General features: G+C 43.0%; 1 protein-coding gene across 1 annotated transcript in view; it reads left to right on the top strand.

Annotated features, from left to right (window-relative positions):
- The window catches only part of LOC122811903 (oxysterol binding protein), a 1,660,581-nt gene that overhangs the window by 1,559,295 nt on the left and 77,332 nt on the right, over positions 1-23,954 (top strand). The window contains exon 12 of the mRNA XM_044084058.1: positions 11,131-11,315. Coding sequence (XP_043939993.1) covers positions 11,131-11,315 — 185 coding nt within the window. The remainder of the gene's footprint in view (positions 1-11,130; positions 11,316-23,954) is intronic.

Genomic DNA, 23,954 nt, shown 5'->3' with positions numbered 1-23,954 from the left:
TGTACTTGTATGTAAATAGCCTATGTTTTTGTTAAGTTCTTTCAGCTCATTTACTGTACCTAATTATCAATGTAACTCTGTTGGAGCTTTTCTCCCCAGGCCTCCGCTGAAAAAGGACATGTATCCAGTCGGACCATCCCGGTTAACAAATGTAAAATAAATAATAATAATAATAATAATAAATTGTGTGAGCTTTTCATTCTTAGTGTTTAGTTTTTTAGGGGGGTTCTGTAGTTAGCTCTTTTTCTGGCTACTTGTGTGTGTGGACGGATTTTTAGTGCTTGCCCTTTTTGGCTTGTGTTTTTTTTTTGGATTTGGCTAGTGTTTGTCTGGTTAGGATGTCTGACAAGCCTTCAGGATTCAAGAGGTGCTCCTCGTGTGGTCGGAAGATGCCTGTCTCCGACTTGCATGAGGAGTGCCTCTACTGACTCAGTGGCGGCCACCTGGAGGTTGAATGTGGCATTTGTGCCCCATTCAACCCCAGGGCCCTGGTTGACCATTAGAACACACTTCTACTCAGAGGGATGGCTCAGGGGGGGTCCCTTGGTCAAGGACTCCTTGACCAAGCAGGGCTCCTCTGAGCATAATAGAGAAGCTGTTACTTCCTTCTCTTCTGGGGAGGTCTCTAGCAAGAAACCTAGGCTGTCAGAACAGAAGATTCCTCTTCCAGGGGACGGGGGAGAGGTTTCAATGGTCAATACTGCCCTAGGGGCAGAGGAAACCCGCAAAATCAGGGCTCCAGGGAGCCTTTCTCTGAGAAGCCCTTTAAGCGTCCCTGAGGCATTGACCAACGGTCCCTCCCTGGAGACAATGGGGGGCATTTATCTATGCACCCTTTGGCCTGGACAGACAATCACAACTGATCAATTGGTGCTAAAAATTGTATCCAGAGGCTACTGTATTCCATTTCTCAACTCCCCGCCAAAAACCAGAACCCTTCCCGACATGCCACCCAGTCAAAAAGAGTTAGCCTGTCTAGAGGTGACCAACCTCATTCAATAAAGAGCTATCCAAAAGGTCCCCACAGGACAGAGAGGATCCATAACTTACTCCCACTTCTTTTTGGTACCCAAGAAAACAGAGGGACCAGCATCCAAATTTTGGACCTCAGTCAGTTAAATCTATCGGTCAAGAAGTTGAAGTTTCAGATGATGTTCATCGTGTTTCACTGTTGCAGTCATTACACATGGGTTATCCTGCTGGCAGGCTACCCGCAGTCAGTCAGTCTTCTATAAAGCTAAGTACCCCGTTGGGGAAACTTTTTTCTTGCTCCAGACCGATGTCAGAAAAAGTTAATAATTGTGTTTCTTGTGGGAAGCAAATACCTCATAAGGATTTTCATTCTTACTGTATTCCTTGCCTAGGCCCTGACCACGATGTTGCTAGTTGTAGGTTTTGTGCTAGATTTAACCAACGCACTATTAAGCGTCGGTACAATTTTGCTTTTCATTACTTTGGCCGAAGGTTTAACTGTATAATGCCGTCGGAACGACCAGAATTCATAAAAAGCGCAAGGAGAAAGAAAAGGACAGGCATCTGAGGTCCAAAACTTTCGACAAAGCCTCTTCCAGGCCAGTCGCCGGTGCTCAGTGAGGCACTTTCGCAGCCCTGACTCCCGCTACCTCAGAGCCACAGGCCGCCTCCGACTCCCACGTGGAGACCACTAGGCCTCTGGATACTCAAGGTATTGGCCCATCGGAAACTAATCCCTCAGATGGGTCCGGAGCTGCTGAGCAGGCATCGGCTTCTGAGGGTGTTTTCAAACCTACACAACTTTATATCAAGCCTACTTCAGCATCCAAGACAAAGTCTAAAACAGTTTTAAAGACAAGGAAACAAGTACAGCATTCTCCAGGACAGACTTCTATGCCTAAGAAACAGATGCTCAAAATGGCCGAAGACCTAATTACTTTGATCAGGGGTTCCCATCCCCCTCCTGATAAGAGGCCTAGGCAAGATACTGAATATGATTCCTCTGATCAGGTTTCCATTTCCTCTGATTCCTCTTCAGAACAGGGATATTCTATTCCTCCCTATGAAGATTCTGATGCTGAAGAATCTATTCCTTCAGCTTCTCCTCCTGAGGATTACTCATTTGGGGAAACCCTGCATACCATGAGGGAGCATTTCCACTGGGAGAGGCAAGATTATTTAGATTCTAAGAAAAGGTTTAGAGACTTTCTTCTACTACCTCAGCACAGACCTCTTGCAATTCACCTGTTCTAGACATTGTAGATGATGTATTTTCAGAGTCCGGCCTGTCTCCTGACTCTTTACCTCCTGCACCTGTTAAGCCGGACAGATACTACAGGGTTCCAGATTCTCATAAATTTCTATATAAAAACCCTGCTGCTGTACCAGAAACTATCTCTCGGGGTCCCAAAGGGGTCAAGGCTGCTACTGCTAAAACCCTGTCCCCTCAGATAGAGATTCTAGGGCACTGGACAGATGGGGGAAAATGTCTACACTTCTGCTACCTTGGCTGTAAGGGCTTTAAATTGTCAGTTTCATATGCTCAAATGTTAGCAATACTTAATGGCTTTGTTAAAACAGAAAATGTTGACAAATTCTGAATGTTCTGAGAACAAAGATTTGCAGGATTTATTGCATGCAGCTGAACAAGTGGGAAAGCATACTTTGCAATGTGGTTATGATTCACTAGAGGCCTCTTGCAGGGCCTCTGTAACAGGTTCTGTTATTAGAAGGCATGCTTGGTTAAAGGAACAGACTCTGCCTGATCATGTTAAAGCAAAATTATTGGATGCTCCATTACAGCATGATACTGTGTTTGGTGTTAAGGCAGAAGAGGTGTTGAAGAAAATGGAGGATAAAGCTAAATCTATGCAGACAGTAAAGGATTGCTTACAGGTACAGCCACCCAGATTTAGCAGGAACTGACCCTCTAAGAATTGGTCCTTTCCCGTGTCAGACAGGCCACAAAGAGGCAGATACAGACGCCCTAGAGGCAGGCAACAGCCCCAGGGCTCATACAGGCCCAAACAATGGGGTGGTGCTACCTCCAAAAGCGGAGAAGACAAATCACAGCCATATAGGAAATAGTCCCAGTGACTTCCCTCTGCCAATGCCAAGCATTTCTCTCTTGGCAGCACCCTTAGGGAGAAAGCTAGCACTTTTTTCACAAAATTGGCACACGATCACACAGGAAAAATGTGTCCTAAACATAGTCTCTCAGGGCTACAGGTTCCACTTTCACACCCTTCCAAAGGCAAAAGGTATGCCAGACCTGCCACACAATCAGTGGGCAGAGGCACAAAAACAAATATCTCTCATGGACATGAAGGCCATTCAGCCTGTGCCACAACAGGAGCAGGGACAAGGATTTTACTCAAGACTTTTCCTAGTATCAAGAAAGGACAAAGCATGGAGACCAATTCTGGACCTGTCTATTCTAAATACTTATTTGGACTTACCAAAATTCAAAATGTTGAGACTGCAACAGCTTCTGCCCATGCTGGGAAAGAAGGCTTGGCTTGTAACTTTGGACCTCAAAGAGGCATACCTGCATGTCCCAATCAGACAATCTTGCAGAAGATACCTCAGATTCATAGCTGGCTCAATGCACTACCAATTCTCTACACTGCCCTTTGGCTTATCTACCGCGCCCAGGGTCTTCACAAAATGCATGGCACCAGTAATTGCATTTTGCAGACAAAGAGGAATACAAATATATTCCTACTTGGATGACTGCCTTATTCAAACAGAGACCAAAGACATTCTACTAAAGCATCTGGCATTTGTAAAAAGATTACTAATTTGCCTAGGGTACACAGTAAACGAAAAGAAATCAAAACTAGTACCCTCACAAGAGATAATATTCCTGGGTGCAAGCTTAAATACAACTGCCCCGATAGCTTATCTCACACCAGACAAAGGCAACTGACTTCTTACTTCGAAATGTTGGCAGCAAAGACCCAGTTATCTGCAAGAAAAATTCTGCAGGCTTTGGGCTTCATGGCTTCCTGCATTCTACTAATTCCATATGCAAGACTGCATATGAGGAAACTACAATGGTATCTAAAAAGTGTTTGGACTCAACATTGCCACAGCCTGGAAACATTAATTACCCTCATTCCCTGCCTGCAACAGGAGTTTCGATGGTGGGCACAGGCCTGTCACCACAACAAGGGACAGCCATTCACTTTACCCATGGCCAGGCAAACACTAACAACAGATGCATCAGATTATGCCTGGGGGGACCCGCATGGCAGGAAAATGTATTCAGGGAGCATGGCCAGCAAGCCAAATGCATCTTCATATCAATCAAAAAGAGATGCTAGTTGTTCAGAATGCCCTGACAGCCTTCAAGGATCTACTCCATCCAGGACAACTGCTGGTAAAGACGGACAATACTACAGTCATGTGGTTCATAAACAAGCAGGGAGGCACACATTCCTACCCCCTCTGCAGACAAGCCATGACCTTGTGGAACACAGCATTGATTTTTCATGTACACCTGCAAGCACAATTCCTGACAGGAAAGACAAATACTCTGGCAGACGAACTAAGCAGAAATCTCAAGGATTCTCACGAGTGGAAATTAGATCGACAAATCTTCAGCATGATAACAAGGAAATGGGGATGCCCAGACATATATCTATTTGCCTCCCCGCACAACTGCCAACTACAGAGATTCTGCACAAGGACTTATCACAAACAAGCATGGAAAGTGGATGCCCTATCATTCAGCTGGAAAACCCTTACAGTATATGCCTTTCCTCCACTGCCTCTCCCCCCAAGGTACTCCTACAGGTCAGACAAGAGAAGCCACAAATGATATTGATTGCCCCAGACTGGCCACGCCAACACTGGTACCCAATCCTAAAGAGCTTGTCTCAAGGCCCAGCCTGGACATTACCTCAAATTCCTCATTTGCTGATCCAGCAAAACAATCGGATCCTGCACAGCCAACTCGGAACCCTAAATCTAGCTTGCATGGCTGATAATTTAACCATTCAGAACACACCTTTCGCTAAAGCAGTTATGGATGTTATTTTGGAGGTCAGGAGGCCCAGCACCAGAAAATGTTATACAGAAAAATGGAAGAGATTCTGTGCTTGAAACCAGGCACAAGGAATGGATGCGCTTGTACCAAATATTTCTCAGATTTTACAATACCTAACTGAGATGCTGGACAAAGGCCTATCCTTCTCATCAATTAAGGTCCATGCCTCTGCCATTTCAGCTCATTACAATACGGATCCACCTATTTTTTCACATCCACTGCTAAGGCAGTACCTCAGAGGGGCCAAAAACATAAGACCTCGAAGGAGAGCTCCAACACCTGCATGGGACCTCAATTTTGTCTTGGAAAAGCTCACACTGCCTCCTTTTGAGCCAGCCAATACAGCTGAGATAATATACTTATCATGGAAAACAGCTCTGCTCCTAGCAATAACCTCAGCAAGAAGAGTCTCAGAGTTACAGGCACTAATGGCTGTGGAACCTTTTATTATTTTTCATCCGGACAGGGTTTCTATAAGGACAAACCCAACATTTGTGCCTAAGGTAGTGTCCAGTGTGGCTCTTAACCAAACCATTCATTTGCCTACCTTTTATCCAAACCCACAGAATAAGGGGGAGAGACTTCTTCATTCTTTGGACATACACAGACAGCTACGCTTCTACTTGGACAAAACTAAAACCTTCAGAAAGACTGAGCAACTCTTAGTGGCATATGCTGCAGGATCGCAAGGAAAAGCTATTTCAAAGCAGACTATTTCAAAATAGATAGGCCATTGCATTTGTTTCTGCTATTCACAACATGGCAAATCAGTGCCCAAGGGCATTAGGCCACACTCAACCAGAGCAGCAACCACTTCAGCAGCCTTCCTCAGAGGAGTACCAACCAACGACATTTTGGAGGCTGCAACTTTGACTTCAGTGCACTCTTTTACAAAACACTACCACTTACCTCTTTACTCTAAATCCAGAGCAGGCTTCGCCACTGCAGTTCTGCAGGGCCTCATAGCCACTCCTAATTCTATCTAGGCCCAGCCACCCAACCTCAGCTTTGGGATTCAACCCAAGTGTAATGACTGCAACAGTGAAACACGATGAACATAGTACAGTTGTGTACCTACCATAAATGTAGATGTTCGAGTGTATTCACTGTTGCAGTCCAGGTTACCCTCCCTCCATCCCCCTTTCTTTGCTGGGACTTATCTGTACTTCTCTATTCTGTACAACCTATGTGGTATATTTGCTTGTAGATGAATGTAATGTTTATGTTAGTGCATGCTTTTTTATGAGCAGAATTTTTAGCCTACCCTTTTGGGGGCACCTGACATTTGGGGCAAGAAAAACTGAAGAAAATGGCATTGGCTGCATCTTTTATTCCCCTGGCGCACTGATGTCAGGGAAGAGGTGACAGCAACAGACGCCGGACCAGGACTTTGGAATTCAGGCTGACTGTGGGTAGCCTGCCAGCAGGATAACCAAGTGTAATGACTGCAACAGTGAATACACTCGAACATCTACATTTATGGTAGGTACACAACTGTACTGTCACTGTACAGTCTTTTGTGCCCCATCTGCACAAGAATGACTGGGTGTGTTCTGTCGATCTCCAGGAAGCGTAGTATCATATCAAAATAGGTGTTCCAAGAGATTTTTCCGCTTTCACCTAGGAGCCGATCACTTCCAGTTCAGAGCCCTGCCCTTTCGACTCACCACAGCCTCCTGGGTGTTCACAAAGTGTATGGCTGTGGTGGCAGCTCATCTCAGACTGCAGGGATTCCAGGTGTTTCCCTGTCTCGATGATTGGCTCCTCACAGCAACAACTGGTGGAGACCACATGCTGCTTTCTTCGTCTCTTTGATCAGTTGGGGATAACAGTGAATCTTGCCAAGTCTTCCTTGACCCCATCTCGACAGCTGAAGTTCATAGGCACTCAGTTGGACACTACTTCGGAGATTGCAGCTCTTCCCCTCTGACGCATGCTTCGTATCCAGTCTCGTGTACAATCTCTTCTGGAGCAAACTCTTCCTCCAATGTCATTCATTCTAAGGGCTCTAGGTTCTATGGCAGCAGCCATTTATCTGGTTCCGATGGCCAGGTATTACATGAGTGTTCTGCTGTGGACTTTGGCGGTTCAGTGGTCCATTCTCTCTCATCCTCTGTCAGTCCCTATTCGGCTCACTCCAATATGCAGAAGACATCTGTTGTGGTGGATGCACTTTCCAGACCTCCTAGTGGGCAGATCTTTTTTCCTCCAGTTCTGATGGCTACAGTTATCATGGATGCTTCCCTCCTAGGGGGGGGGAGGTGGAACACTTCCAGGGGAAGACTGTCCAAGAGACTTTGTCCCAGCCAGAAGCCAAACTACACGTAAATGTTCCGGAGATGTCCTCCTTTCGTTGCAAGCATTTCAGGATTGCCTTCCTCTGGAGACAATGGCACTCCATACAGGCAAACATGGATGTTATGTGGTACATAAACAATCAAGGGGGCACACGTTCTTATCTGCTTTGTTGCAAGGCCATGAGGGTTTGGGAGTGGGCGATATCCTCAAGGCACTTTCTCCTTGCAACACATATTTCCAGAGCATCCAACATGCTGGTAGACAAGCTGAGCAGGGCTATTCTGACCCCTCACGAGTGGTCCCTGAATCCACTAGTGGCAAAACAGATCTTCCATCGGTGAGGCCAGCTGAGCTGCGATCTGTTTGCTCCCCCCCAATCAGAAATGCAGCAGCTACTTCACCCTGATCCTCCAGAGGGCGAGTCCCCCAGAGATGCTGTGACTCACGATTGGCCTTTGGGTCTCCTTTATGCTTTTCCTCCATTACCATTGATTCCAAGAGTTCTTCAGAAGGCAAGATGCCTCAGGACACAGTTAATCCTCATTGCCCCCTTCTGGCCTTGGCAGGTGTGGTTCCCTGTTCTACAGTCTCATTCTGAAGCACCCTGCTTGGGCACTCAATCCAGTACCGGATCTGATCTCTCATTCGTTGCTCCTTCCACTTCCAAATCTACAGATACTCCATGTGACAAGCTTGGTTTGTCTACTTCCAGTGATTCTTGCTAAGTCCAGGCTTGCCTACCCTGTGAAGGACATTTTCCTTGCTCCTCAGTACTAAGAGAGTTTATAGAAGTAAGTGGAAAATATTCTCTCTTTGGGCTAAATGTCCGAATCTGGATCCTTTCTCGGCTCCTATTTCAGGCATTCTTCTTTTTCTGGTTTCCCTTTTTCAGGAAGGTGCTAGTTTCTCTATGCTCACAGTCCACTTGGCAGCTATTTCTAATTTTCATCTCAATAATGAATCTGCCTTTTCTTTTCACTTCTGCAAAGCTTTCTTGAAAGTTGTCTTTTTATTACATCCTCCAGTCAAGAATCCTCCTCCTCCGTGGGCTCTTGCTCTGGTCCTGCAATCTTTAACTAGGCCCCCTTTTGAGCTTGCTGCTTCCTGTGACCTCAGATTTCTTTCTTGGAAGACTGCCTTTTTGCTGGCGATAACTTCAGCAAAGAGTGTGTCAGAATTGCAGGCTCTTACCATTAAGCCTCCTTATTTGATGTTCCATAAAGATAGTGGCCTTGAGACCCAGTCCTTCCTTTATGCCAAAAGTGGCCACTGAAGTGAACCTCAGTCAATCTCTCCAACTTCCAGTGTTCTTTTCTAATTATGCTAACAAGGGGGAATACATTTTGCACACTTTAGATGTTCATTGACAGCTTTGTTTTTCAGAACTAAGTCCTTTCGACTCTCAAACCAGTTGTTTGTGGCCTTTTCAGTAAAGAGGAAGGGCCAAGCTCTCTCGAAACTCACCATTTCCCATTGGATTTCTCAGTGCATTTGCTACATACACTCCTCCTGTGGTTCTCCTTTGCTTGTATCAATGGACTTCACTTTACCAGGTCAGTGGGTACCTCAGCTGCCTTCTCAGCTCATCAGTCCTTGGATGACATTTGTGCAGAGGCAACCTAGTCTTCTCCTCATACCTTCATTTCTCATTACAAACTTGACCTAGTTTCTAGGCTGAGGGCTTCTTTTGGCTCCACTTTTCTTCGGCATGCCCTTCCATAAGACTATGCGAGAATGTTGGGTAGTTGAGGACTCTGACCCATACATGATGAATGGTGACTAGGATGACATCAGATTAATAGTTATGTACTTGGTGTCTGTGCTGTTTGTAGTCACCATTCATCACAATCCCACCATCCTTCCCCCTTCTTGATGGATTGGTAGGACTTTGGTGGACCTTTTCTGGTGGCAGGTCTTCTCTGTCTGTCTTCTTTCTCTAGGGCAAACTTGATCTGTGGGGTTAGAGGGCAGCAGAGCATTAAGGGAAGGGAGGGGAGGAATTTGAGCTAAGCTGCTGTTTGTGTGTTAACTCTGATCCAATGTGTGATCCTAGACCCATACATGATGAATGGTGACTACGGATAACACAGATACCAAGTTTTGGTAAGTACATAACTGTTAACTACGGTATCATCTGAAGGTGATGTATGCTGAATCCCATTAGAATGACACTAACTACATAGGCATTTGTTAGCTCATTTTCCAGGACCAGAACAGGATTTTTCAGATCAGTACTTGAAGGGCGCCTGGATGGCGCCTGGATTCTGATACTCAGTCCTACTCTAGGCTTTGGCAGTCATGCTTATAGTTATGTGCTACTGCAACAGTGAGCAAATGAAGAATGTAGTACAGTTATGTGAGTAAACTTGCCATAACAGATGCTCGAATTAGATCACTGTTGGAGTACTGCAGTACTCTCTCCATACCCCTTGTCTTGGGTGGTGATCATTCTCCCTTTCTAGAAATAACACTGTGGTCAGGGTGGGTTACAACTGTACTCCTTGTCTTCTTTTCTTCTAGCACATAAAATTTCAGTAATGCAAGCTGGCCAAGTTGCTTCCATTTGACAGCCTCCCTTATACATGGAGGCAAGAAAGTTCTATATTTTAGTGCTGTGTGCATCTCATTTTTATCCCAACACACCCTTGAGCTTTCTCAGACATACAGTATGAGTGGAAGGGCCCAAACGCCTGTGTATACTGGTCAGACCTCCAATTCTTGGCACAGTGCTTCTCTATATAGTTATATGCTTCTGCAGCAGTGAGTTATTTGATCATTTACTGTTATGGAAAGTTTACTTACACAGCTGTACTTCACTTGTAGCATGAAATTTCATTAAAGCCAGTTCCAATTAAATCAGTTTCACTGAGGGGGGAAAAAGAAAGAAAAAAGCCTGATCTCCAGTTTGTTCTTGGGTTATTTGTTTTTTTATTTAGTTTTATTGTGATTTCTGCTTAGAAGTAAATGTTTTATTTCATGGTTATGTATAATTATTTTTATTTCAGCAGAATGCTTCCAGTATGTTGCTGATTTTACTTCTGTTTGCCATTTCCCCACAGTGGTATGACTGCTGAGTTGTATTTAAATAAGATGACATGGGGACCTGTGAATATACCCCTTAGCAGAAGTTTTTTTTTTTCTTTCAAGTTGAAGTTGGTCTCAGTATTATTTTGTGATGGTGGTTTTAATGAAAGTGGTTTCAGTGAAATGACACAAGTTTGCCTTTTTCTAGAGGTACTTTTGGCGCAGACTTAATTAGCTAAACTCAAGTTTAATAGCAGGAGACAGAGTAGAAGTATCCAGAGGTGTGATGCACTACTTTCTATACTGACTTGTCAGTTGTCATGCAGAAGTACAGTGTATAACAGCTAAACAGTTATCCAAATGTTGAGCATTTTAGTAGCCTGTAGACCACTCTGGTTTCTGTAAAGAGATGAGCATTCGTTATGCTGTTGCTGATAAAACTTCTATGCATGTTAACTAGTAGATAGCAGTGTTGGGAAAAGCAGAAAATACCACTTCAGCAGGCAGATGTATTATTTTTTTGTCTTGTATTTTTCTTGACATTGTGTATCACTTGTTTAAAAAATGGAGAGGATGCAAGCAGTTCTACGCTAACATTGTCTGAGTGCTGCAGGCCAGGCAGATGTAACACTGCTCGTCACTAGATTAGAAAATAATGCTCATACTTCTCTTGCTGGCTAGTCAAAACTTGTAGCAAATACAGCCTTGAAATTCTCCTTTACTTTGTAACAGGGGTGATAGTTAACCCAGTTTGCTAATCTTATTTTCTATCTTTTCGTATACAGGTTACAGGAGTTGTGACGGACTCCTCTGGTAATGCTTCTTTCATCCTTTCAGGAACTTGGGATGAAAAGATAGACTTATCTCGGGTCACAAGAAGTACCAGAGGGGAAAATGGTGTTGAGGGACGACAAAAGACAGTCTATCAGACACTGCGGGCAAAGGAATTATGGAGGAGGAATCCACTCCCGTGAGTAACTGGTACAGTGTGTGATAGTTTTCTGAAAAAAGAGTGGTCTTATTTGTGATAATCTGTTATCTGCTTTTTCCTGGGTTTAATTTCTCTGAGTCATTTGGGTTTGTAATACCATGATGGGAATGGATCCCATTCTTAAGTTAGGGTACATTTCGAGTTCATGAAGTTAGTATAGCTGCAGTCTTTGTTAGCCAAGTGCTCTTCTCAGCACCTGCAGTATCGCCAGAATTTCCTCCTCCTGTGTAATTCATATGGGTTATATGTATTGGTAGCATATCTAAGTAAGACTGTAAATTATTTGTTTAGACCCATTGCTCCTACTATTGGAATTCTCAGGAGTATCTTTTTTCCACATTGCTATCTTTTCTGCTAGCAAATCCTTTATGACTTTCTGCCTTCCTGTACCCAAGACAACTGTAATCACTGGTTGTAACAGTTTCGATGACCAAGTGCACCTTTTGTATTTTTTGAGAAGTACTGGATCTGTTTTTTATATCTCTTTTTTTTTTGAACTGTTGGTAACAGGTGATCCCCTGTGACATAAAGTTCATTGTTTCAAGTGCTTTTCATATACTTGATTTATTTATTGGCATTTGATTACCGGGAAAGTCCACTGGGCTAGTGAAAGACCATTTTTGGTGGAGGCCCGGGGAGAAAAGCTCCAAGTTGTACATAAAACAGACATAATTTTTTTAAAATGACAGTTTACAAGAGTTACCCAAATAAAGATCCATGAAAATTATACAAAAAAAATCAATAGATGCATAAGGATCATAAGTGCAAGTGAACAGGTCTAGTATTTACAACAGTGAAGTATTGGTTTGAGCACCATTTATTTTATTTTGTAGTGTAGTGTTTGCATTATTGCCAGTGCAACAGTGGTGCCACATTATTGTGCCTTTCAGTATTCAGTTCCTCTGCAATGAGTGTAGCACACCCAGCAACAAGATTTGCAACTGTTTCCATTTCTTTCTTTCTTTTTCTTTTTTGTTGTATACAAAATCTGCATTTGTCTGTTTCTTCCACATGTTCAGTGGACTTTCTAAACCAAATATGTATGCAATCCAGTATCCTGAACCTCCATTACTATCATTTCAACTTTTGATTCCAGTTTACTTCTCTTTAACCACTCCTGCTTCATATTTTGGTCAGCACGAGGTTGTTCCACGATATTTCTGTACTTTAAACCGTTTTGATGGCTTTTCCAAATTTCTTTTGTTGTCTGATCCTTTTCCTTATATTCTTTTTTTTGTTTTTGACACATTCCGTTGCTGTCTGATTTTTTGTCTTTTAGTTTTTATTCCCACTTAACACTGAAACTCTTCTGCTTAACTAAGCAAGGATGTCAGACTTTTTCTTCATATTTTAAAACTTTCACAATGCTTGGACCTGGTGAGGTCACCAGATATGTATGCAGTCCCATGACTGCAGATTTATACATATCAGTTTTGAGGAGGCCCCACCTCCTTTAGAATGAGGAATATAATCTTGGTATACACTTATTTTTGTATATCATTTGATAAGTTTGAAACATTTTCTTGTTTTCCTGTCCAACTAATCCAGTACCTTTTGGGGTCTGACAGTTGCCCCAAAACTGTAAGTTAGAACAAGAGCAAACTGGTTTATAGCATGGTCCTTATTCCTAAACATCAAAGCAGTTTCAGCATTATATTTGGTCTTCTGGAGTATTCTTTACTGATTTTCATTCTCATTTGTTCATATTTTATTGCAGATCCTTCATTTATCCCCAAATATTTATACACTCCCTTTTGTTCAAGTTAATTTGTCACATTCCTGTCCCATATTAATATTTTCTTGGTACTGCAACTTTCCTCTTTTACATGTTGCTTTTGCACATTTATCAAGACTATGATATTCTTGCACTATGAGAAAGTCTTCCACTATGAGAAAGTTTTAACCATTTGTAGTATCTGATGAACTGTACAATTTTAAGTCATCAGCAAAAACGTAGCTGAGATATCTATAAACAAGGTTTGTTTCTGGGAGCCAAATTGTAACCATACCTTTATCTATTTAGTAAATGGCTTAATGGGTTAAGGGCAAGACAAAACAGCAGTGGCATAGAATCACCCTGGAATATTCACCTTTTGAATTTTTATCACTGGGATAGTACTTTGTCCTTTGTCATGGCTCAAAGTGGTTTGCTGCCATTTCATTGTCACTGTAATACAGTGGTGCACAACGTCTGGCCCTTGGGCCAAATCCGGCCCTCGACGCATTACCATCTGGCCCCCAGAGAGTAGCCAAAAATTTTTAAAAAGAGTGAAAAAATGCTATGCCTTACTCCAGTCACACAAACTTTCCACATGCTTACTTGCCTAATTGACTGCAGTTGCGCACAGCTCTAATTTTAGCTGCTGAAGTAACTATTCTTTGTTGTTTATAACTTGTAATCTGTAAACAGTAGTAACTTTCTGCAAAAATTTGTAATAAGTCATGGCTGCAAGCCAGAATAAAGTTAAATGCAAAGTTGATGTAGAAAACAGGCAATTTCATGACTGCTGTCTTAAGTAAAAATGCCCGTCATCTATACCTCTTGTTAACTCGTAATGACTTACTCTATTTTGAGGTGCCCCGCAGATGCATTAAGAATTCATGTAGTGGCCCTACCCACAAAAAAGGTTGTGCACCACTGCTGTAATGTAATCAATTAATGTAGGATGTATCTTGCATCTGTAAACATTCCTTTATCCATGAATGTGGAATGCTGTCAGATGCTTTTTTTTGGTAATATATCCATGCCTCACTTTTCTTATGGCTTTGTTTAGCAATAAATGATTCTTATTTTCTATGACTTTCTTTTGTTACCCTTTTGTTCTATTGCCATAATTGATTTTTTCTAAGTTACTGTAAACTATCTGCATCAATTCCAGTATTTAGCCTGTATATTGTCAGGAAGCAAGTTATTGGTGTATAGATGTTCATCGTGCATACAGCTGCAGTCATAACAGATGGGGTTATCCTGCCGTCAGGCGGGTCCTCGGTCGGCCGAATTCCAAAGTCTAGGTCCGGCATCGGATGTCGTCGCTTCTTCCCTGACGTCAGTGCGGCAGGGGTATAAAAGAACCAGCCGACGCCATTTTCTTCAGTCTTTCTTGCCGCGCGGTGCCCGAAGCAGAAGCAGTCGCAAATGCCGGTCGGCCAGCTCCTGAGATTACGAATATTTTTCAGCCGAAGTCTTCTTGAAAGCTAAGTACCCCGTTGGGGAAACTTTTCTTGCCCCAGACCGATGTCAGACAAAGTTAATAATTGCATTTCATGTGGGAAGCAAATACCGCATAAGGATTTCCATTCCTTCTGCATTCCTTGCTTAGGCCCAGACCACAACGTCTCGGCCTGTCGTTTTTGTGCTAGGTTCAACAAACGTACTATTAAGCGTCGGGCAGAGTTCGCCCAACACTATTTTGGTAAAAAATTTAATTACATTGTCGTAGGATACTCCGACTCCAGTTTTGAGTAAAAGACGCAAAGATAAGGACCGACATACGAGGTCCCCGACTTCTACCGACACCACGCTAAAGCCAGCTACAGGTGCTCCGGTTCTCAGCGAGGCGCCTACGCAGCCCCTGAGTACCGATGACGCTTCTTTAGCGGTGTCTTCTGTGCCCGAGGTCGCAGGCTCCTCGGCCCCCACCCCGACTACAGATACTGACGCCACTCTTGGCGGGGAAACTCAGAGTTTAGACAGGCTTGCCACCTCTCAAGGTGTCTTCAGGCCGCCTTCTTTTTCCATTAAGGCTTTCACAAAATCTAAAGCAGCCATGAAAACTAAAAGACAAGCTCCACTGAGCCCCTCTCAAGGCCCCATGCCTAAAAAACAGATGCTCAAAATGGCTGAGGATTTGATTACTCTTATCAGGGGTTCTCAACCCCCCTCGGACAAAAGGCCCAGATTGGAGGAAGACTACCCTTCCTCGGACCAGGCCTCCATTACCTCAGAACATTCTGAAGACCAGGAATATTCATACTCCCCTTTTGAAGATTCTGATGCGGAGGAGTCCATTCCCTCTGTCTCCTCCCCGGAGGACTATTCTTTTGGGGAAACCTTGCATACCTTGAGGGAACACTTCCACTGGGAAGGCCAAGATTACTCAGATTCCAAGAAAAGGCTCAGGGATTTTCTCTTGCTTCCTCAGCACAGGCCTCTGGCTATCCCTCCTGTCTTAGACATACTAGATGATGTGTATTCAGAGGCCAGCCTTAACCCAGATTCTTTACCACCAGCTCCTGTTAAGCCTGACCGGTATTACCGGGTTCCTGATTCACACCAATTCCTATACAAAAGCCATGCTGCTGACCCAGAAACTATTTCACAGGGTCCCAAGGGAATTAAGGCCTCTACTGCCAAAAATCCATTACCTTCAGAGAGATTCCAGAGCTTTAGAAAGGTGGGGGGAAAAAGGTATACACCTCGGCCACTTTAACCATGAGGGCATTAAACTGTCAGTTCCATATGTTAAAGTATCAACAGTTTTTGTTATCTCAGTTGAAAAGCAAAATGTCACAACCTGAACAACCAGACTTGAAGGAGTTGCAGGATTTGTTGCATAGTGCAGAGCAAGTGGGTAAACATACCTTGCAATGTGGTTTTGATGCTTTAGAGGCCTCATGTAGAGCTGCTGTTACAGGGTCTGTCATACGTAGACATGCTTGGCTCAAAGAGCAAACCTTACCAGATCATGTCAAAGCTAAATTACTAAATGCACCTCTTCAAAAAGATGTATTGTTTGGTGTTGAAGCTGAGGAGGTATTAAAGAAAATGGAGGAAAAGGCAAGATCAATGCAAACTGTGAAAGATTTCCTACAGGTACAACCTCCACGTTTCAGCAGAAACTGGCCTTCAAAAAATTGATCCTTTCCAGCCACGGACAGACCTCAAAGAGGTAGATACAGGCACCCGAGGGGTAGAGGGCAATCTCAAGGATCATTTAGAGCCAGACAATGGCAAGCACCTACACCAAGAGGTGGAAAGGATAGATTACAGCCATTCAGAAAGCAGACACAATGACTTTCACCTTTGCATGCCAAGCAAAGCTTTAATGGCAGCACCTTTAGGCGGAAAACTGGCATTATTTTCAAAAAATTGGAATATTGTCACAAAAGACAAATGGATCCTGGACATTATAGACAGAGGCTACAGATTCCACTTTCACACCCTTCCAAAAATGAGAGGCATGCCAAACCTGCCACAAAATCAAAGGGCAGTGGCACAAAAACAAATTTCAGCTCTCATGGACATGAAAGCTATTCAAGAGGTACCTGCACAAGAACAGGGTCAAGGGTTTTATTCCAGACTATTCCTGGTACCAAGGAAGGACAAAGATTGGAGACCTATTTTGGACCTATCCATCCTAAACGCATATTTACTCGTACCAAAATTCAAGATGCTCACATTACAGCAGCTTCTTCCCATGCTGGGCAAGGAGTCTTGGCTGGTAACATTGGACCTCAAGGAGGCATACCTGCATGTCCCTGTCAGACAAGATTGCAGAAGATACCTCAGATTTCTTGCAGGTTCAACCCATTATCAATTCTCTGCATTGCCCTTTGGCTTATCTACTTTGCCCAGAGTGTTCACGAAATGCCTGGCATCAGTAATTGCCTTCTGCAGAATTCAAGGGATACAAATATACCCATATTTGGACGACTGCCTGATCCAAGCGGACAGCAAGCACATACTTCTGAAACACCTGGCATTTGTAATAAAGTTGTTGAACTTTCTGGGATACACAGTCAACAAAAAGAAATCAAAACTAATACCCTCTCAAGCAATAATTTTCCTGGGTGCCAGCTTGAATACAAACACCCAGATGGCCTACCTCACGCCAGAGAAACAAGGGCAACTATCTCAATACTTCAGAAAAATGGCAACCTTCACCAGGCTGACTTCAAGGAAAGTCCTGCAGGCTCTGGGATTCATGGCATCTTGCATCCTGCTAATCCCATGTGCAAAGCTGCATATGAGGAAACTTCAATGGTACCTAAAAAACTTAAGGTCTCAACACAGCCACAGTTTAGAAACAATTATACCACTCATTCCATGTCTCCAAAAGGAATTTCTGTGGTGGGCTCAAGCATGCCAAAGAAACATAGGTCTCCCATTCTGCATGCCTCAAGCAGCAAATCAAGTCATCACAACAGACGCTTCGGACTACGCCTGGGGGGCACACATGACAGATCAGTGCATTCAGGGCAAATGGTCCCAAAAAGAAAAGCACCTACACATCAATCAAAAGGAAATGCTGGCAGTGAAAAATGCTATTATGGCATTCAAAGACCTACTGCATCCAGGCCAGATCTTGATAAAGGACAGACAACACCACAGTGATGTGGTACATAAACAAACAGGGAGAAACTCACTCATATCCCCTGTGCAGACTAGCCATGTCTCCTTGGAACACGGCTCTGGAATTACAAATCCAACTTCAAGCACAATTCCTGCCAGGCAAGGAAAACACGCTGGCAGACAACCTAAGCAGAAATATGACAGATCCACACGAATGGAAGTTGCATCCTCAAGTTTTTGCAAAGATAATTCAAGCATGGGGAAGGCCAGACATAGATCTCTTTGCTACCCACAGAAATTACCAATTGAAAAAATTCTGCTCAAGGACCTATCATCCTCAGGCCTGGAAAGTGGACGCACTTTCTTTCAGTTGGACAACATTGATAGTTTATGCCTTACAGGCCAAAGATGATTCTCATTGCTCCAGACTGGCCAAGACAACACTGGTATCCACTGCTGAGGAGCCTGACACATTCCCCACCATGAATCCTGCCTCTAGTGCCTCTTCTGTTGACCCAGCACAACTTCAGAACTCTTCACAGTCAGCTGAAAACACTCAATCTAGCCGCATGGAGGATTCCTTGATTTCCCAACAGACCCGCCTCTCCAAGGAGGTGCAGGATGTCATTTTGGAGGCCAGAAGGCCTTCTACTAGAAAAGCCTACTCTGCCAAATGGAAACGATTTTGTGCCTGGAATCAGAAAAAGGGACAGAATCCTGGGATACTGAATTTACCTCAAATATTACAGTACCTAGCTGAGATGCTAAACAGTGGACTTTCATTCTTCTCCATCAAAATCCATGCTTCAGCCATTTCTGCACAATACAACACTGATCCTCCTTTATTCTCTCATCCTCTCTTAAGACAGTTCCTCAGAGGGGCTAAGAATATAAAACCCCCAAGGAATCAACCAGTACCTGCTTGGGACCTCAATTTCATTTTAGAAAAACTGACCCTGCCTCCATTTGAGCCAGCTGCTTCAACAGAACTGCAATATTTGTCATGGAAAACAGCCTTCCTTCTAGCTATCACCTCAGCACGCAGGGTTTCGGAACTACAAGCCCTCATGGCTGGTGCAACCTTTCATCATTTTCCATCAGGACAGAGTTTCCTTACGAACCAACCCTTCCTTTATGCCAAAGGTAGTATCCAATGTAGCCTTGAATCAGGCTATCCACTTAACTACTTTTTATCCTAATCCACAAAACAAAGGGGAGAGACTACTACATTCGTTGGACATTCACAGACAGCTTCGTTATTATTTGGACAGGGCAAAGCCATTCAGAAAATCAGAGCAATTCTTTGTGTCCTATGCTACAGGTGCTCAAGGAAAGGCTATTTCCAAACAGACAATCTCAAAATGGATAGCCCACTGCATACGCTTTTGTTATTCATTTCATGGTAAAACTGTACCTACAAGCATCAGATCTCACTCCACAAGGGCCACAGCTACCTCTGCAGCTTTCCTCAGGGGGGTTCCTACCAAGGATATTTTGGAAGCAGCCACTTGGAGTTCTGTGCATACTTTCTCCAAGCACTATCACCTACCACTATACTCTAAATCTAGAGCGGGCTTTGCCACAGCAGTTTTGCAGAGCATCCTTGCTCCTCCTAGTTCCACTTAGTGCCTGCCACCCCTTTTTAGCTTTGGGATTCTACCCATCTGTTATGACTGCAGCTGTATGCACGATGAACATAGTACAGTTTTGTACCTACCATAATTGTAGATGTTCGAGTGCTAATACAGCTGCAGTCCAGGTTTCCCTCCCTCCTTCCCCTCTTGGGACAGGCCTAATGACAAACACCTCCTCATACAACCTGATTGGGGTATTCTTTTATGGTGTATTTGCTTGCAACTACTGTTTTTTGATTATATTACATTGCATTATTACATAAATTGATGTTTTGCCTTCCTTCTGGGGGCACCTGACATCTGGGGCAAGAAAAACGGAAGAAAATGGCGTCTGCTGGTTCTTTTATACCCCTGCCGCACTGACGTCAGGGAAGAAGCGATGACATCCGACGCCGGACCTAGACTTTGGAATTCGGCCGACCGAGGACCCGCCTGACGGCAGGATAACCCATCTGTTATGACTGCAGCTGTATTAGCACTCGAACATCTACATTTATGGTAGGTACAAAACTGTACTTTCTAGTGAACCTGCAAGCCATCCTAAAAAGTATAATTTTTTTCCTGTAAACCAGTTTGGTATCTGAGATGCACATCTAAGTAATTCTTCCTCGGGGCTAAGTCTTTGTGTAAAGATGTTAATGATTTATCCAGAAATTAGATACTCCATCTAGCCCTGAGATTTTACAGTTAGTAGCTTTTCTTAATTTTATTTCAGTTTCTCTGGCATTTACTTCATCCCATTTTACATCTTCTACATTGGATCTTATTACTGTTTCTTTTAATTCTTCTGTCCATTCAGCAGGGTCTTCATAAATCCTTCTCCAAAATTTATCAATTTCTACTTTTTTGGTGATGTTTCTATTCCTTTTGCTGTGTTTTCCAATTTTATATAAAATCTTTTTGGGTCATCCATAAATTGATCATTTTGTACTTTTCCTTTAGATGTATCTGCATCCCTTCTAAGTTTTTTGATGGTGTTAATAATTTTGGTTTATTATTGGTAATAGTATATGATAAATCTTAATCTGTTTTGATGCTGTACATTGTTTTTATTATGTCTTAACTATTTGTGATGATCTGTTCTTTTTTTATATTCTTCTACAGTGATGCTACTTGTCTTAATTGCTTTATAGTTTTCACTGTTCGATGCTTCCGTGATGGTCATCTTCCCCCTGAGCCTTGCCTAACCCTATTGTTGGAATGTTTCTGTGTCCTGAGGATTCTTTTCCAGTCCTGGCACCAGTGTGTATACCAGGATTGGGCATTTTTTTATCCTGGGACCTGTGCACCCAGTTGTCTTTATACAGTCTATATATCACTGTTATTTTGATAAGATTTTGTAAAAACAGAGTCCACCACATGAAGGTACTTAAGACTCGAGGATGAATTCAGTTCTAGCAGTAGTGTTCTCCTTTTCTTACTGATTTCATCTCTCCTTTCTGATCTGTGATGCATCTGTCCATTCTGATCCTGTGATGTAGATTAGTCAGTGTTCCATTAAGCATTATTAATTTAAACAGTGCTGTACGCTTAAGACTGTTGAACTCCCTGATTTTAACTACGGTTACGTTTTTACATTTATTTCACATACTGAAGAAATGAGAACAATTCTTATTAAAACTGATCTTACACACTTTTTTTGTTACAATTACTGCAATAGGGGAATAACATAGATTTTTTCAAATTAATTTTTAACTTGGGCATGTTGAACAAGTTTGTAAAAATAAGTTATAAAAGTGTATTATTAAAGTGTATTGTAGCTTCTTAAGTAGGCAGCCAGATACACACAGAGAACCAAAAACTACCTTATTTTGCTGGTAGAAGAGCAGTGACAGTGGCAATTCACTTAAAGGAAGTGCAGAGATGTCATTATTCTGTCTGCTTCCATCAAAACTGAATCCAGTGAGTTACAGAATGTGAGAATAATTCATTTTTGTACAGCTGTTGGGCCTGGACAGTAATACCATTTTTTTCATTTGTTTACTTCTCCTGCCTTTTCAAGCACTTAGTGTCCATAGCTTTCCTGTTTTCTTCCCCTTTTCCATGGGTCGAATACTATCTCTTCTTTAAAATGCTTGTGTTGAAGTGTAGTCAGTTCCCCAAAGTCCTGTTTCACATTTTTTTGTCAGAAACAATGCATTACACCAATGCTAACAAGTAATATTGTACTTTTGTAATTACTTCCATGTAACTTGGTGCCCCTTTCTGTCTTCAGCTACCAGCTGCTGCAGTACTTCAATATTTGCAATATTTGCAATGTTTGCAATCTGTTTTTTTTTTGTCTTTACCTTCAAGATTGATAATTATTTGTATGTGTTCTGTAACTGTTGCACTACAGTATTGCAGTGTTAGTCAGTAGGTCATTAAAGATCACATGCAAAGTTTTTTTGCCTCTTCTTTTTGCTGTAATTGTGTCTCATCATGTAAAGTGTTTATAGATGTCCTTCCAAGATCACTGTTGCAGCATTACTAAGTGATGGGATTTCCTGTCAAGGATGTACATACGTTCGGCCAGCATACTAAAGTCTGGTATAGGTATGCAAGGCATGTAGGAGTGCAGATTACCTCAGAGCTACTTTGCTGCCAGCCTAAAAGAAGAACTTTGCTTCATTTTCGGTCTGTGAGATGTACTACTAATACAGCTACCTAGCCATTGGGCAGATAAGCATCCTGTTAGGGACACTTCGTTTTCTTATTGCTTCTTTAAATTTTGTACTTGCCATCCAAGAAAGGGAAATGGGACTATGAGGGGCAAGTTCTCCATGAAGGATCATCACAGAAAGTGTTTATTAGTTTGTTTTTAGAACCAAAGGAAAACCGAGTGTGCAATTTGCCCTTTGTACCAAGAACCTCCAGAACAGTGTCTTGCCCTGAAAAGTTTCCTTAGGAAACCAAAGGCTCAAAGAGCTGTGGCACAGCATGATGTCATCTTAGCCTTCCTTGTCTGAAGTTCAGCAGTAAGAGGACTAAACTCAAGGATTTGGCTTTCCAGTCTGATCTTGATGTCTCCACTGTGTCTTTTGAATCCTTGGACCATCCTGTGCTTATGTTTGCCCCTGCTGTCATGACCCTATTGTAGGCTGATATGGGGCAACCAATTCTCACATCTGCTGTGACGGAGCCGATATCTTTCTCAGAAGGGAAGGGGGAACTATGGGTGGTTATCTCTGAGGGGCCAAGGGGTGTCCCTCAAATTTTAGTTGGAGGAATTTCCCATTCCTTTGATAGAAGTCCGTCAGGGCTCTGATTCTCTGACCTGTGTTCAGGCAGATGTCTCAGCAAGGAAAAAGCAAAGAAAAACTAAAAATATACCTCCCCTCGCAAGGTGGTGAGATATATATAAATAAAAAAAGAATGGCAAGACTTTTCTGAGGGTCTGTTTAAAACCCTTGCATCTGTAAAGCCGCCTCAGTATTTTAAATCTACATTAAGTGCTATACCTCCTTTTTACTCCTGTTAAGACTGTGGGAGCCTTCCCCTGAGGCAGAAGATCAAAAGTCAGATGGGGATTCTCTCGCTTGCCTGCTCCACTTAGCTGTGGCTTCTGATGGAGAGGATATCCTTTATCTAAACTCTCCTTTGAAATTGCTATTTTTTGTAGGTACAGTGATCAGAGTGATGCAACATTTTAAAAGGGAAGGTGCCAACATCACTGATACACAACAGAGATATTATGCCCTCTTGTCATTCACCCTGCTCTGCAAGCCCTATGTGGATATCTTCATCATTGCCTCTGTGAATCCAGAATCTCAGCCTCCTGCTCCTAAGAAACCAGACAGGTTTTATAAGGTTCCTGATTATCAAAATTTTCTTTATTAGAATGCCTCTTATGGCCCTACTTTTATTTTACTTTCTGCAGAAAAAAACACTGAAGTATTGCTGTCGTCTGATGCATTGTCTGCAGAAAAGGACATCAGGGCGATGGATAAGCATATGGTTAAAAAAGCTTATACCTCTACTACCTTATCCCTTAGGGCAGTTAATTATAAGTTGCATATGACAAGCTACCTGATGTTCATCTTGCATACAGCTGCAGTAATCGCAGATGGGTTTTCTGCCGTCAGGCGGGTCCTCGGTCGGCCGAATTCCAAAGTCTAGGTCCGGCGTCGGTTGCTGTCGCTTTCTTTCCTGACGTCAGTGAGGCAGGGGTATATAAGACACAGCCGACGCCATATTCTTCAGTCTTTTTTGCCGCGCAGTGCCCGAAGCAGAAGCAGTTCGCAAGTGCCGGTCGGCCAGCTCCTGAATTTACGAAAAATTGGAAACCGAAGGCTTCATTAAAGCTAAGTACCCCGTTGGGGAAACTTTTCTTGCCTCAGACCGATGTCAGAAAAAGTTAACAATTGTATTTCTTGTGGGAAGCAAATACCGCATTAGGATTTTCATTCCCTCTGCATACCTTGTTTAGGCCCAGACCACGACGTCTCGGGCTGTCGCTTTTGCGCTACTTTCAATAAACGCACTATTAAGTGTCGGGTGGAGTTCGCCCAACACTTTTTTGGTAAAGCCTTTGATTATAAAATGCCGTCGGTGACTCCGACTACCGTTTTGTCCAAAAAACGCAAGGACAAGCACCGACACGCGAGGTCTGCGGTCCCCACCGACACCACGCCAAAACCGGTTACATGTGGTCTGGTTCTCAGCGAGACGCCTATGCAGTCCCTGACTACCGACGACACTTCTTTGGCGGTG

The sequence above is a fragment of the Protopterus annectens genome, chromosome 9.part0 (assembly GCF_019279795.1).
Source record: "Protopterus annectens isolate FY-2018-M chromosome 9.part0, PAN1.0, whole genome shotgun sequence".
Taxonomy (NCBI): domain Eukaryota; kingdom Metazoa; phylum Chordata; order Ceratodontiformes; family Protopteridae; genus Protopterus; species Protopterus annectens.
Note: the sequence above shows the minus strand (reverse complement) of the source record. Positions and strands in the feature narration are given on the sequence as shown.